General features: G+C 39.6%; 1 protein-coding gene across 1 annotated transcript; it reads left to right on the forward strand.

Annotated features, from left to right (window-relative positions):
* The first annotated feature begins 707 nt into the window (after positions 1 to 707).
* On the forward strand, positions 708 to 13,403 carry slitrk6 (SLIT and NTRK-like family, member 6). Its single transcript, XM_036540905.1, has 2 exons — positions 708 to 953; positions 10,584 to 13,403. The coding sequence occupies exons 1-2, from the start codon at positions 775 to 777 to the stop codon at positions 13,090 to 13,092; spliced, it is 2,688 nt and encodes an 895-aa protein (XP_036396798.1). The 5' UTR covers positions 708 to 774; the 3' UTR covers positions 13,093 to 13,403.
* The last annotated feature ends 1,822 nt before the right edge of the window (positions 13,404 to 15,225 follow it).

Below are 15,225 nucleotides of genomic sequence, written 5' to 3' on the forward strand. Positions count from 1 at the left end.
GAAGGGAGCTATCATGGGTTATCAGTGAGTCATTGATTTGAGCAAATAAATGTGCTGTCTATGGAAAGAAAATATGTTGTAGGTGACCTTATAAGCGATTAATTAATATTACATGTTTGGTTATGGAATTCTTGAAGTTACACTCTCATCATTACTAGATACAGCACTTAATATCTCATTACTCTGGAATATTTAAAATGGAATTCTAAAATTATAAAATACAATCTTTTAACTCCTACCACACAGAGAGACATGAGAATACATAATGTACTCTCTCTCTCTAACACACACACACAGCCGACGCTGTACGAGACAGTACTGCACACCTTGCAAAGCGTCACCGGTGAAAACGCTCCTACCCTCCCCAGATCAGCCGTGGAGTCTCTGGAAGGAGGGGCGTATTTCCCCGAACTGGAGCCTGGCTGTCCCCATTTATGCGCTAATCAGAGACTCGTCGACACATAGGCTAACAGACTAAGACACACAACGTCAAGAAGTGGCCACTTTTACTCTAACCTTCTACCTGCTTGCAATCGCGCCAATTATATATATATATATATATATAAAAAGACAGTACAGGCATGGACGATAACAGAGAATCTACAGAACTACGCCAATCTATATAACCAGAGAAGTCAACCTTCAAGACAAATGAAAACTTAATGCTAGGTTTGAAAGAAAATGTGACCGTGCAGCTGCAAGCGTCTTGCATGCCTCACAACATTACACAGAGTTACCTGCGAGAACGTGACGTTATAGTAGCGTTTGGGCTAGATGCGGTGTAATGTCTCTCTTGTTACTAGTTTTCCGCTGGTGCCGAGCTACACTAGGAAAGAAGGGACTGGTGAAACTTTTTTTCTTTGTGTGATCGCTACCTATCCATCCGAACAAGATTTTATACTTCAAGATCCGTTTCGGAATAACCCCTCTGCCTTCCTCGTTCTGCATATCGGGTAAGTGCAGCTGTTCTGAACATTTAACAAAAATATCATTCTCTTTCTCACTGTCTCTTGATGGGAGATTATTTCACGTTTAAGAGCATATGTGCCAGATATTGGGTACCTGATAATCATCGCTCAGAGGGGGCACATAGATAGCATGGATACTTGAGCAAGTGAGGTATTCAGAAAAGCTGCTTTGCATCTGAACTTCTGTTGGAATTGCCCCGTCTCGAGTACAGGATAGAACAAGCTGTGTAAAGGGGAAGAATTTTGTCACGTCTTGTTTTGGCATTAACCATGGAATTCTGTATGTGCGCTTACAGACTGGAGTTTTTCCCAAGGTTACATGGTTTTCATCAACTTTTTTTCCTCTCTTTTTTGAGGATTGAATCAGTGATATTTAAAACAGTAACACTGAGGCTGCGCACCCGTTTTGCTCAGTGAAAACCTATTTACGGAGTTAACTTTTGTGTGAATGAACCTGAATATGATTAACAACGGTACTTAACACACACTCACCTGAAAAATGCCATAGATGAGGTACATTATTTGTGCACAGACAGTAGTTCAGGGGTTGGAGCTTCTGAGATGTGAGAAGTAGCAGTCCGCATTCAGTTTATAATGCACAAATGAAAGCAGACACATTTAAACATACTATTATTTCTTAAGTGTTGATAAGTGCTGTTCTCAGAATGCGTCCCTTTTCTTACGCTTCTGTCCGTGTCACATCGCGTTTGAGTGTTTTTGAGAACGACCACCCCGGAGTGCGCCATAGGCATTTTGCCCTTACCTTAGCCCTTTTCAGACGGACGTTTAATGATTAAAACTGCAATGGTTTATAGAAAAATCAATGAAGGACAGGTCTACGGAAGACTCACAGATACTGTCTTGTTTATAAATATGCAGTTAAGCTTCTTCAATATTTCATAAGTTTGAAATCAGTGCATTTTTAATAGTGTCCAAAGGCATTGCAAACGGGATATTTACGTGTTTGGAATCATGTCTAGGCTGTGAAGAAACGCTACACAGAATACAAGAACGAATAAAATATGTATACTACAAATTGACCGTATCTCATGAAGCATTCACCATATTCTGTAGATTGCTAGGCGTTCTGGTAATAGCTCTTTGCCTAATTTCTCAAAGCTTAAGGGGGATTCGCCTGGTGACACTGACATCGAGACACAGCACACAGAATGGCACCTAGTCTAATTTTTTGACCTTTTGGGTCCAAGATCGTGTCATTCGGTCTAAGCATGTGATGGAACTGAAGAACTGAAAAACTGAAACTGATAAGCCACCACCGCGATCGCGGATGTAACATTCTAGAAAGGATATGTTTTTGTTCAGTGCGTTAATATTATTGTTCTCATATGAGACAAATAATTGGCTGTATGTGTGTTTGCAGAAAATATTGACAGGCTTAAAATGAACAAATAACTTTATCATCTGCTATTTGTAGAAAATCCTCCCTTCACTTTGCGTGGACCTAAGGCGATAATGTTATGCGGTTTGTGGTGTTTAATGAGGGCCTTAGTTTGGAGGCATTCATTTAAGCAGACCTGGTGTCATGTTCCCTCCCGCCACATTCATGTGCACCTGGCGCATTAAGTGTTGACTTGGATCCTTTAAAATGTTCGTTTGCGTTTAGTGAACGCATGTTGCAACAGTCCCACACTTCAGCCCTGTGTGCCAGCTTATACAATATAAGAGTGTAATGGATACACATTTAAATTCTTAAAAATAGTTTTTTTTAAATAATAAAATAAAAACATATTTATACTATTTGCATTTCCATATGCAAGCTTGAAAAATAAATAATCATGCTACTGCTCCTTTTCTGGTAGTTATTTACTATGTTGTGATTGATTACTGCTGCAATTTTAATATTCTAGTGAAGTTGGCCACAATTAAATTTGATGCAGTTAGCATCAGAGCTTTTTTGTTTGATAAAATCTTGTTTGAAATTCAGTTTAAACCTGCTCACTTTATGACAGAAAAGGGTTAATGTTAAGTTGTTTGCTACTTCAGTGAACAGCATTAAACTGTGCCAGATCTCTCGCTCAGTTCAGCCTGCAGACATACCCTGCAGTATAGCTGCTTTAACCAGCACCTCCGCTACATGCAGCTAGCTAGTCGTGGAGGAGTACTTTGCATTTCCTTGCAGCCATGGGTAAACTAATTATTTACTACATGGCTCTGGAATCCTGCATAAAGCAGTTGAATGAATTTCCTGTAAACTCTGGTGTTTCTGTGATACTATAACAAAGCAATAATACACAAGAGGGTGTTCATTATTACGCCTGTTGACATGAGGGTGATGCGGTTTCTAGGTACGAGGAAAGGCGAGTACCATTATTGTGGAGTGACAGATGCACATGGTCATTTTAAAGGGTCATCATTATGAAATTAGTCTGCTACAGTATCAATCACATTACATCACTACATGACTAATTAAAATGAAGTAAAAAAAAAAAACATACTAAGCTTAAATGTAATTTCTAACTGTATTTATTCTTTGGTGAACAGTTCCTAAAGGCCGAATGTGTAATCAAAATTGTTAGCCAGTCAGTTAGGTAACTCAACTAACTTCATCCTTGTCAGCTAGCTAGTGGCACAGCTAATTTAGCTAGCTAGGTGACTTCTCATTTTTATGCAAATTAATAATTGTGCACAATTATTAAAGGTACAGTTAGGAGTCTCCCGACATGCACAATCAAGGTTTGCGCACCCACTGTCCCAAAAATCTTCAGGCCACACAAGATGATTTATTGGTCTACACTCTACCCTTGAAGTGAAAGCTGATTTAACAGTAATAGTTGCTATTCAAAGCCTTTAATCTTAATCTCCATTTATAATTACTTAATCTGCTTTAAATACAGAAATGTAGTCAGGTGTGGTTGATGAATGATCGATGTATATTTAGCTAGCTAAGAGTAAATCATGTTCAGTATTTGTAATGAATGCTAACTGCAATTAGTGAAGTAACTTTGATTGTATTTTTAAATGTGTGGAATCGGTACTCTATTTCAGCTGCTGCTAGCTAGCTACATCAGGCACTGTTACTTTGTATCTCAGTGAGTGACAGTTTGTTGTTGATTGTGGATTAATATGTAAAGTGATTGGGAAGTTTTCAATAACACGCGGGTATAATGTTCCAGTTCTGTGCTAGTGCTGTTGTGAATAACAGCGTGGCTGGAATGCCAAGTTGGCCAGTCAGATTGCATGGTTGGAGCTACCCATTTCATCAAACAGAATAAGAACTTCCATTGCATTGTTTATTTTATAGGAAGCATGTGCAAAACAAAATATCCTGATTTCTCACTCCACAGAGGAATGCAAAAAAATGAATCAATAAATAAATAAAATGCTTAGCCTTGGCCAACTGGAAAGTGAGCTGGCTCATGCTGGCTTGACAGGTGTACACCTGAAGACAATGTAAATGTGAGAAAAATCAAAGCCACACAGCTGAGCCCACACTGTTTAATTACAATGTTCAGCTGAAACATCACTGCCTGGCAAGAAGAGCATTAGTGTGATCCAATACATGATAATGACAATAGTAATAACACTACTATGCCCTCACTCTTGGTCCCCCAGGCCACACCCATTCACACCTAATAAGGTGACAAGACATGATTTTGCATAAGGTCCTGCACAATGCACAATAAAGCTGAAATGTTTCATTCTCCCTAGCTATTATTCATAGATGACTGTAACCAGCCATGCAGCTTGACAGCCTTTTGGTTGCCTGCAACCTCAGCTCTGGTGGTTCACTCTGTCTTAATTAAATTTTGTTGTACAGTATGTTCTTTAAAAATGCTCTAGGCATCAAAAGTATCTCCTTTGAGAACTGTATGTTTTTACCTTTATATTGTCCGTTACAACATCAATTATTAATATTACAAATTATTATTAATAATAACAAAAACATTATATATAGACAACATTCCTTTGGGGCACTACTGTAGAAAAAATGGTAATTGAATAACACCCCCACATCTCTCCGAATAGCTCAGCTGAGCTCTGGGTGATTTCAACTTTATCTTTTATCAGCTATATTCTGAGTTTAATCTTTTTGAATTCAATGAATTCAGCACTCAGAGATCTTTTTTTTTTCTACAAATTATTTCTGTCTCAGATGAATACCCCCACCCCCTCAATAGTTAAGTCGGTAAAGTATAGGATAACCCTTCCTGTTCATTGGGTAGAACTGATTAGAAGCTCTGATATAGTTCATGGGCCTGACGCCAATGCCTGTCAGTATGTGAGTAGATGTATACAGTGGCGTCCAGGGAGGCCAGCGGACGCAGTCCCATACGTCCGATGTGGGATTTTCAGTCTAATTGACGTGGGCACGTTGCGGGCCATCTGCAGAACTCCGATTAGCGCATAACACATCACTACCAATTTGCTGCCCATGTTTCTTTGCTAGCCTACTTTGAATCTCCCTGCTGCACTCCCACTCAAATGTCCCACAGCCCTGGATGACTGGCTGTGCCCAGAGATGTCCTGCTTGCATGCGGCAGAAACAACCTTCAGCACATTGCTGTAAGGTTACCTCTTTAACACTTCCTTTTATGCCATGCCATACAGAATACTCTGCAAGGCAAGTTGGGAAATTAATTATGTCCAGCTACGTTTTTTTGGGCCATATTGTTGGTACAGTTTGTGTGTGTGTGTGTGTGTGTGTGTGTGTGTGTGTGTGTGTGCGTATGTGTGTGTGTGTGTGTGTGTGAATTCCTCTCATACACATTGCAAAGGGTTGTTTATAGTCAGTCAAAAAGGCATTATCTTTAGATTTTTTGTTTCACTGTGAAGCAACACCATCCCGCAACTCATTTTTTTTTTGGGCAAAATGTTCGTTGTAGTCCTAGGTATTGATTTAAACGCTTAAGTTTCTCTAAGAACAAAGATAGCAGCAAAGTTTTTATATTTATACTCACAAAGGTCTGGCTCTAATATTGTTGAAAACTGTTGCTAGGTTTAATCAGGTGGCCTCGTGAAATGTTAAATACTGGGGGTCTGAGGCCGAGGTGTGCTCCAGTACAATCTACAGTAGATAGGATTTAAAGAAGCAGACTCAAAAAGATGATGCATATAACATTACTCAAGTGAAAGCACCCATTCATTTGAAATATGTCGATTGTATTTGCAAAAAAAAAAAAAAAAAAAAAAAAGGAAATGCAGCAGTGTTTAAGCCTGTTGCAAGATTGCTTTCCTATACTTATTCTATTAATAGTGCATGAGAATGCCCATACCCCTATGCGTAAGACACTGCAGATTACAGTTGAAAAAAATTGTGTGGCAATGTCCTTAACCATGATAGATGCCAACTGTGATGTTTGGTTTTTCCTTCTAAATATGGGAAAACATCTGTTTGTAATGTAAACATATGCATGTGTTGACTTGGATTTGTGGGTGCTGGGTTACATTCAAGCTGCTATGTCATAATAACCGTGTCACAGTCCTGTCATTGTATTTACTCAAGGGTACAGAGTTCAGCACATCTCCCTCTTCAGGCAATAACTAAAAAAAAAATCAGAATTGCACTACATAAATATGTAGGTCATTGATTAATTTCAGGCCTTTAGAAATCGTACTCAGAATTATTGCTACTTTCTATTACTATTTTTAATGATCAAAGAAAATGAAACTCTTAATCACCACAGTGATGCAAAAAAGGGTGTGGGGTGGGTCTCCAAGTTACATCCAGTGACATACTTTGATTTTGGTCCATAGCATTGTATTTGTCACTTGACATAAGGTACACTGACTATAAGAAACTGCATATACATTTTTGCTTTCCCTTTAAAATTCCTCTTTGATATTGTGGAGGAACTGCAGAATGGCATAGCCAAGCCATCTCATGTTTACAGCATGCCACAGTTGCTGTAAATTTTGAGTCACGTGTGGCATAGTTGTTTGTTAAAAATGCATGTGTGTCTCTACCTCATCAAGTCTTGAAAATAAAAAAAATCCAGTGCTCACAATCTAGATCTATCAGATTGAAGTCATTTTAGTACTAGGGTTTGTAAATAGTCAGACCACCCAACATCAGATTCTGAGGAAGAGGTCATGTGCATTGAAACATCAGTCTGTTCCTTTTACCTGTACATCACTGCTGGCTTAGATGACAAGTGCTATAATTGTGTGGATTACAGTCTCTTTGATCTCTTTGGAGAGCTTCTGCTTTGCCTAAAATGGACTGGTACCATCTCATTGACCTTCTGCATTAGCTATTTCTCATGCTGGTTTCGTCCTTTGAAATCAAAAATTGTTTTTCTCTGTCTAAATGCCTTTCAGGGATAAAGAGGGTCAGGAGAGGGCAAAGAAGGAGAGGGGAAATAGGATTAGATGAGTTGAGATGTACTTTATTTATTTATTTATTTGTGAGATCATTATCATGATCCCAAGGTAGTACATTGCACAGTATGACTGGTGTAGCATATATACACTACATAGTATAGCCTAAAAAGTATATTGCACAATAGGTGCTGCACCGGGGATCCAGGTTACTCAGCTTCCCAGCTGTACCATTCCATTAGACTGCATAGTGTGGGGTCTATCCCGCTGATTTATATGCCACAATGGCTCAAATAATGATGAAATTTTTTCTGCTGAACGTAGGGATGTTACATCTTCACCCTGGGCGCAGCAGCTCAAAAATAGTTATTTTCAGAGCATGATTTTCATGCAGCTTCCAGGGGCCCCTACACTGTGGCCCCAAAAAAAAAATTGTTCCCAGAGTAACAATTTTCCTGATCTTGCTCATGATTGTCTACCACCAGGTCAAAAATAACAACATCGTACTCTCTCTACATGGCACTTGTAGGGTTTTTCCACTATTTGGGGGTAAGCATTAAGTTTCCTCAGCCTAAGAATGAAGTATTGCAGATGTACTGTTGGTACTTTTTGTAGAAAATTATCCAGTCTTTCCATCTGCTTGCCATTTTTTCTTCAACAAGTACATCGTTCAGACCCACTTACTGTCTTGTGGTTCTGATCCAGAGATTAAAGATGTCTTCCTTGCACCCTGTTTGTGCTATTTTTACTTCTGCACTGTAGGAGAAGTTAACCACTGCTGTGCCATTGGCAAATTTCATGGCAGTAGCCACTGCAGAGATCAAAATGGCATACAAAAGGGAGTACTGATGATGACAGAGATGCACTATAGTCAATCAGTCAGTTCTAGTGGATTTACAGCTAAATTGGAACAAGGTACATAGCTTTCAGAGGAAAAAAATATTATAGAAAGAGCAGAATAGAAACAAAAATAAAGCTTTAGATGAAAGTGTACATCATTTCACTTCAAAAATAGAGATTGGTGAGTTATAGCCTAGGTTGGCATATGGGTTAGGACTTTTTATCCAGCAATGACTTGAGCTTCTTTTGCAGTAATGCAGGATAAATTCTCTTTTTTGAAGTCTCTTGGTTACCAGTTTTGTAGCATATCAGTTCATTACTTGTCTTTTTATCTGTGGATCTGAAAAAGCAGAGAGACACGGAAATTCCAAGTTTACAACTGAACAGTACTGATACCTACTTTTTAGTTTGTGTGTGTGTCTCTGTCTGTGTGTCTTTCTGAGAACTTGATACATTCAGGTTTGGATGTATTAGCATTCAGTGTGCTGTACTCATGACTGACAAGCATCCAGATAAAAATCAACTCAACAGATGCAAAGAGTGAATGCTTAAAACAAAATATGCTTGTTTGAATAGGCGGAGCTAGTCACAGCATGTTATTCTAATTACATCTTCTCACAATGGCCCCGAACCCACCAGTCTCCACAGGTAAGAAGAAGTGTCTTTGAAGTTCTGCTGCTGCAGTGTAACACTGAACATCAGTCCAGCATTCAGCTCAGGAGTGCAGAATGCAATCTCAGTGTTTGGATTCGAGTTGCACTACATTCTAATTAGATGCATTCATTAAAATATCCACAGTATAAAACTGACAGCTGATTCTTGACACGTCAATGGACTGTATCATTACATAAAAAAAAAAAATAAATACTTTATAGACAGTGTAATATTCAGTTTTCAAAAATGGCCTAACGAATGATTCATACATGAGTGACCTGACAGTAGCGAATCATTAAATTCCCAACCATGCAGAAAAAGTGCTGGGGCATTGCATCATTCAGAGTTCTCATCCTTACATTACTGTAAAACTGTGTGTGTGTGTGTGTGTGTGTGTGTGTGTGTGTGAGAGAGAGAGAGTGTGAGAGAGAGAGTGTGTGTGTGTGTGTGTGTGTGAGAGTGTGTGTGTGTGTGTGTGTGTGTTTGTTTGTGTGTGTTTGAGAGATGAAAGGGCTGAAATAAAGCCAAAATATCTGTGATGTATGATATGTGTAAAATACCATGGTGTGTGTTACACAGACCACAAGGGAAGAGAAGTGTAGTTTCGTCATAAGGACTGCACTCTGTTTTAGGATGCACCACACTCTAATCCCTTTTTTTATAAGCACTTACTGGCTCAGTAAATGCTTGTTGACGAGTTACATGCATGAAAGGACGATTGCAGGCTTCAGTGGCTTCTAATGGAGCTACAGTCCCATTGCTACAAGCTACACATTTGATTCTGAAAATAGAAGATAATGCTTTTTTTTATTATTTGTACTCAGCTGATGTCCATTGTGTAATGTAACCAATGGTTTGTCAATTGTCTTTTTTTTCCTAGTTAATGCAGCTATTTTTAGACAGTGACTAAGACAGCATTTTTTTTTGTAGATTTTGATCATGTTCTGGACAGAGCTGTCGGACAGAGCTGCACAAAGAAGCTTCAGGACATATGTGATGTGCACACAGCTGGATATAACAGGAGAATTGTTTTACTAAGATGTGCAGCATTTTGATGTTTCCAACACTCCCGGACAACTACACGTTGCCAAATCATTACGATGACATGTTAGACTTTTAAAAGGAAAATGTGCTGATTAGATGCATCTTGGCTCTGCTTATCAAAACTGTATATTAAATTCTTTGATTTATGCCTGTGCATTGATAAACACAAATATAGATTAGAATTTCAGAATATCCAATTACCATCAAGTGTGATGAAACAACAGAAATGTAACATTTGAAAATACTGAGAAATTATGTGTGTGCATATATCATAGAGTAGAATGCAGTGAATTGCAGATATTTTTACGTGCAGGTTCAAATAGTAATAAAAACCTTGTTTGATGAACTTTCAAATGAACTTTGAAATAATTCTGCACGTTTAATAGTCACTGTATTTCTTTCATGTCCTCTAACACATTTTTAAACCACACAGACCTAACTTGGGGGAGTTTAGCAGATGGTGCACTCTCATTTCAGCTACAGGGAATGTTTGAATCCTCAGATTACAAAAGACGAGATATATTTATTCTCCAATCATGCTGAAGGCAAAGAACACAAATATTTTAAATAGGCATGGTGACAAATATATACATATTATACCATTTATTTCTTCCTAACCCATCTCTTCATTTCAAGTAGCTTGCATATTGCTTCTCATAGCAAGAGGAGCTATATGAAAGCTAAGCTCACTGCAACAACTTTGCATTTGGGCAGTTGACCAGTCTGTAAATAATTGTGACCATATTGATTAATTGGTGTTGTATCATAACAGTTTTCCCTCTCTCCTTCTTTTTGCAGACGTAAAAGACAGAAAATGCTGGGCTGCATTATTTTGATATCCTCATTTGTCTTCGCTGCTAGCTCTCAAAACTCCCAGTCCAAGGAGTCATTTAAGGGATCCTGTGAAACCTTGTGTCAATGTGAAGAGAAAGATGGGGTCCTGCACATGAACTGCGAGGCAAGAAATATCAGCAGAATAGCGGAAATCAAAGTGCCGTTAGACCTACCCTTCCACCTTAATCTGTACAAAAATGATTTAGTGGAGTTGAATGCAGAGGACCTGGAAGGTCTCAGGAATGTTGTTACTCTTCATCTGGGGGCTAACAGCATACAAGAGCTGGAACCGGGTGTTTTCAGTGCGCTGAGCTCTCTCAAGAAGCTGCACATCAACAGCAATTTTTTAGTGATGTTGAAAGAGGACACATTTCAGGGCTTGGGAAATTTGGAGTACCTACAGGCAGACACAAACTTTATCCGCGTCATCGAGCCCGGGGCGTTCAGCAAACTCTTCCGACTCAAAGTTCTGATACTGAACGACAACTCCATCGAATTCCTCCCGAGCAACATTTTCCGATTTGTGCCACTGACGCACCTCGATCTGCGTGGGAACCAGCTGCAGTCTCTGCCGTTTGTGGGCTTCCTGGAGCACATCGGCCGCATCATGGAACTATTGCTAGAGGACAATAAGTGGGTCTGTGATTGTGAAATCCTGCCATTAAAAATCTGGGAGGAGAGTATGCGTGCCCAGTCTACCATTGGCGAAGTGGTTTGCAACAGCCCCCCTCATCTCAAAGGCAGCATCCTAAGCAAGGTCAAGAGGGATGTTTTGTGTCCAGCCCACACAGAAATAGACCTAGAGGAGCCTTCCAAGTCTTTGGATTTGGTTGTCACTCCTTCCTCTAAGGTTATTCAGATTCCTAAATTGATGGACGCAAAAGATGATGCAAAAATCCCGACACCAGCAAATAAACCAGGAATGTTCTGCATTGAGCAGTGCTCTTGTCACAACCATCCCATTGCGGGTCTGTTAATCCACTGTCAGGACAGAGGGATTCAAAGAATATCTGAATTGGGATTGTTTCAGCAAAGCCCCACAAAGCTTGTCCTGACAGGAAACATGATTCAGAGACTTTTGCAATATGATTTTGTTGCATATGATCGCTTGGAACTACTGAATTTGGCAAACAACCAAATTGATTATGTTGATAATGAAACCTTTCTCAGTTTAGGGCATTTGAGAAAGCTGTATCTGAATGGCAATAGACTTGATCGTTTATCTTCAGGAATGTTTATTGGACTCCATAACCTTGAGTATTTGTATTTGGAATACAATATGATCAAAGATATTCTCCCTGGGACATTCAACGCCATGCCAAATCTGAAGCTCCTCTCTTTAAATAACAATCTTCTCCAAACACTCCCGTCACAGATATTTCACAATATGCGACTTGCCAAATTAAATCTGAGAAAAAATCTATTCATGCACCTGCCAGCAAGCAATGTGCTTGATCATCTGGACTCACTGGAGCAGATTTATTTGGAAGACAACCCATGGGACTGTAGCTGCGACTTAGTAGGTCTTAAACAATGGGTTGAAAAACTTGGCAAGGACACAGTAGTGGGAAGCATTTTGTGTCACACACCGAGGAAAGTTGCCAAAACTGAACTGAGGACTTTAAGAAATGAGGTCATGTGCCCTGGCTTGGTAACTTTCCAATCCTTGCCAACTAGAGATGGTCAAGGTGTGACCACCACGGCCAGCACCACGAAAGACACGGGGGGCTTTTTCCAGTCTCTGACCGACACAATCCCCCTCTCGGTTTTGATCCTCACTCTGCTGATCCTTTTCCTCATGGTCATCTTTTGCTCTGCCGGAATAGTGGTTCTGGTACTACACCGCAGACGACGGGCAAAGAAGAGCCAGGCAGAGGAGCAGCCCAGAGACAACAGCCCAATACATCTGCAGTACAGCATGTACGGTCAGAAGACAACCCACCATGTGGCTCAAAGGGCCAGGTTGAATGCCTACGATGAACATAGCCACAGCCCCGTAATACAGGTTTGCAGGAATCCCACCTACTGTGCTCGTCACAAAGAACAGGAGCTGGATGACTCTTCCCTCGGTGACCCGAAGAACATCTGCAGGAGCATAATGGAGAGGGAGAACGAGTCACCGCTGACAGGAAAGAATGTGAAATTCAGAGCCGTGACGGACTACCCAGCAGAATTCGTAACCCTTGGTGACGCTGGCTCCTTGTACAGGAACATTCTGGAGAGAGAGAGGGACCTACAGCAGCTTGGCATTACAGAGTACCTCAGGAAGAACATTTCCCAGCTGCAGCCGAGCACAGAGATGCAGGGTCAGGGACGACATGAAGAGCTGAGGCTAATGGAGGCCATTATGTATGCCCGACCACGAAAGGTTGTGGTGGAGCAATCCAAAAACGAGTATTTTGAACTTAAAGCCAATTTACATGCGGAGCCTGACTACCTAGAGGTACTAGAACATCAACCTCCTTTCAACTGAAAAGAAAGGTTTTTTCTGCTTTTGTACCTAACAGTTGAAGTGCCTTAGACAGACAGACACACACACACACGTGTGTGTGTATAAATAGTAATATTTCCCACATGGTAAGAGTTTAACTCAATTATCACCACCACAAAGATATTCTTAACAGGCAAACTATAAAGTGTTCCAAAGAAAAAAGCAAAACTTAACTGTTATGCTGTTCTTCGTGTAAATACAATCATCCATTACCACCAGCCACATTTTTTGTCCCTGTTGCTTGATTCTTTGTATGATACACCACAAAATAACAAAGCCAAAAAAATAATCAGGTGCCATATTTTCAATACAATGCAATTGCCATACAATGTCAATACAAATGTGTTTAGGATCAGACAAAACATAAATGCATCTATAAGCATATATATCTCCCCATTTTCTATGATCGTGGCAGTCTATTTATCTCATGTTTAGTCTTGGTTCATAACGCTGTAACTGTTAGGCAAAAGCACTTACTTTCTCTTTTGGGGACCTTTGCTGTTTACTGTTGTTTCACTGTTGTTTATATATAATGTTTGCACTACCCAAGAGGCCATATCAATGATGGTGCATGACAATCAATAATCTGCTGAACAAAAATAGTGTTTTCCATTTCAAACTCATTACCCAGTGACTATAGCTACTGATAAAAAAAAAAAAATGTTTATGCTATTATTTTTGTCATTGTATGGTTGAAATGCAAATTATGATTCTGACTGGTACTTTTCAGCATGATAACTGTTCAGGGTGTTATACCACTTCATTATTTTGTTGAAATGTATGAAATGAAATTGTTTTGTTCATGTATGAGCACCATAGCTTTATTTTCTGCCAGTGTAGATTTGTGTAAGGTATTTATTCTGTAAATATTTGTAAATAAACTTACATTTATGTTTGTGAGCTTTTAATCTTATAAAGTTAGAATCTACATGAGCTATAAATAAAGGTTTACCGTACAATTGTAAAAAATATTTGACATCTCAATTATACAAGTTGCATTTAAGCAAATAAACTATACTTCTTCAGTGCACTTTGACAAAGATAATGACAAAGCGTGAACCCACCTCTGTTCCTACCATCACTCCCACTACTCATACAACTACTCATAATTCAATAGATATGAATTTCCATTCAATCAAAGCATGAAGCTTGTGCTTGATGTGGTTGTAGTAGTGCTTTATTTGACTTGGAATAAGACGAAGGTACTGAAGCTGGCTGGGGGCCGAGGTTGTTGACCCCCCCCCCCCCCCCCCATATTGACATCATAAACAGGGATGAGAACAAGGGGAGATGTGGTGAAGGAAGGATGCTGTGAACATCTGACATGGAAAGTAAGTGGTAAGTGCAATGTTTATGGTTGTGCAAAGGGTGGTGATTTGGTAAATTCCACAGGGATTGTGTGCAAATTCTCCTCCTGAATCTTCATTTGGAGCTTCAATAGTAATGACCCACCATTTCAAAATGTATGTATTGCTGCACCGGGATTTGAGCAAGGTCAACTATTTCTTTGCCAAACTTGTAGACCTGAGGCTAGGATTTCCAGTCTCCCAACAGGGCGTGTGGGATCACTGAGGCATGCAAACACGTATGCCGTTCTTCCTCGCATCATTGGCTTCTCTTCAACCTCTTAACCGGGCCACTTAAGCACAAAGTGTTAGTCGGTTGAAATCATCTCTCCACCCCCTAAATCATGTTCCAGCTCGTCCTTCCTGCTACTCAACTGGCCTGTAAGATTCCCCTGAAGTAAATTGCCCCCTTGTTCCTCTGTAAAACGAAGGCCTGGAGTGGCACAGATGCAACCCTAAGGGATGTTCCAAAAAGGCAGTGAGTGAAAGCAACTCTGATGGGTCTTTGATAAAGTGTGAAACAATGTAAACTTTCAAGAAGTATATATATGTTTGTACTACCATATCAATTAATTTTTAAAATTTAATATACTCCCAAATAGCTGCTTGCTTATATTGAAAAAAAAAGTGAAGACACAATTTAACTCCACCACACTTATCTGAAGTTGCGTTATGTTTCACCTTTAGTACTTCTGTGAAAAAGTCAATATTTATTGTGCATATTAATAACTGATTCTGATTCTATGAACAGTATTCTACATATATGAAT

Source organism: Megalops cyprinoides, chromosome 11, assembly GCF_013368585.1.
Source record: "Megalops cyprinoides isolate fMegCyp1 chromosome 11, fMegCyp1.pri, whole genome shotgun sequence".
Classification (NCBI taxonomy): domain Eukaryota; kingdom Metazoa; phylum Chordata; class Actinopteri; order Elopiformes; family Megalopidae; genus Megalops; species Megalops cyprinoides.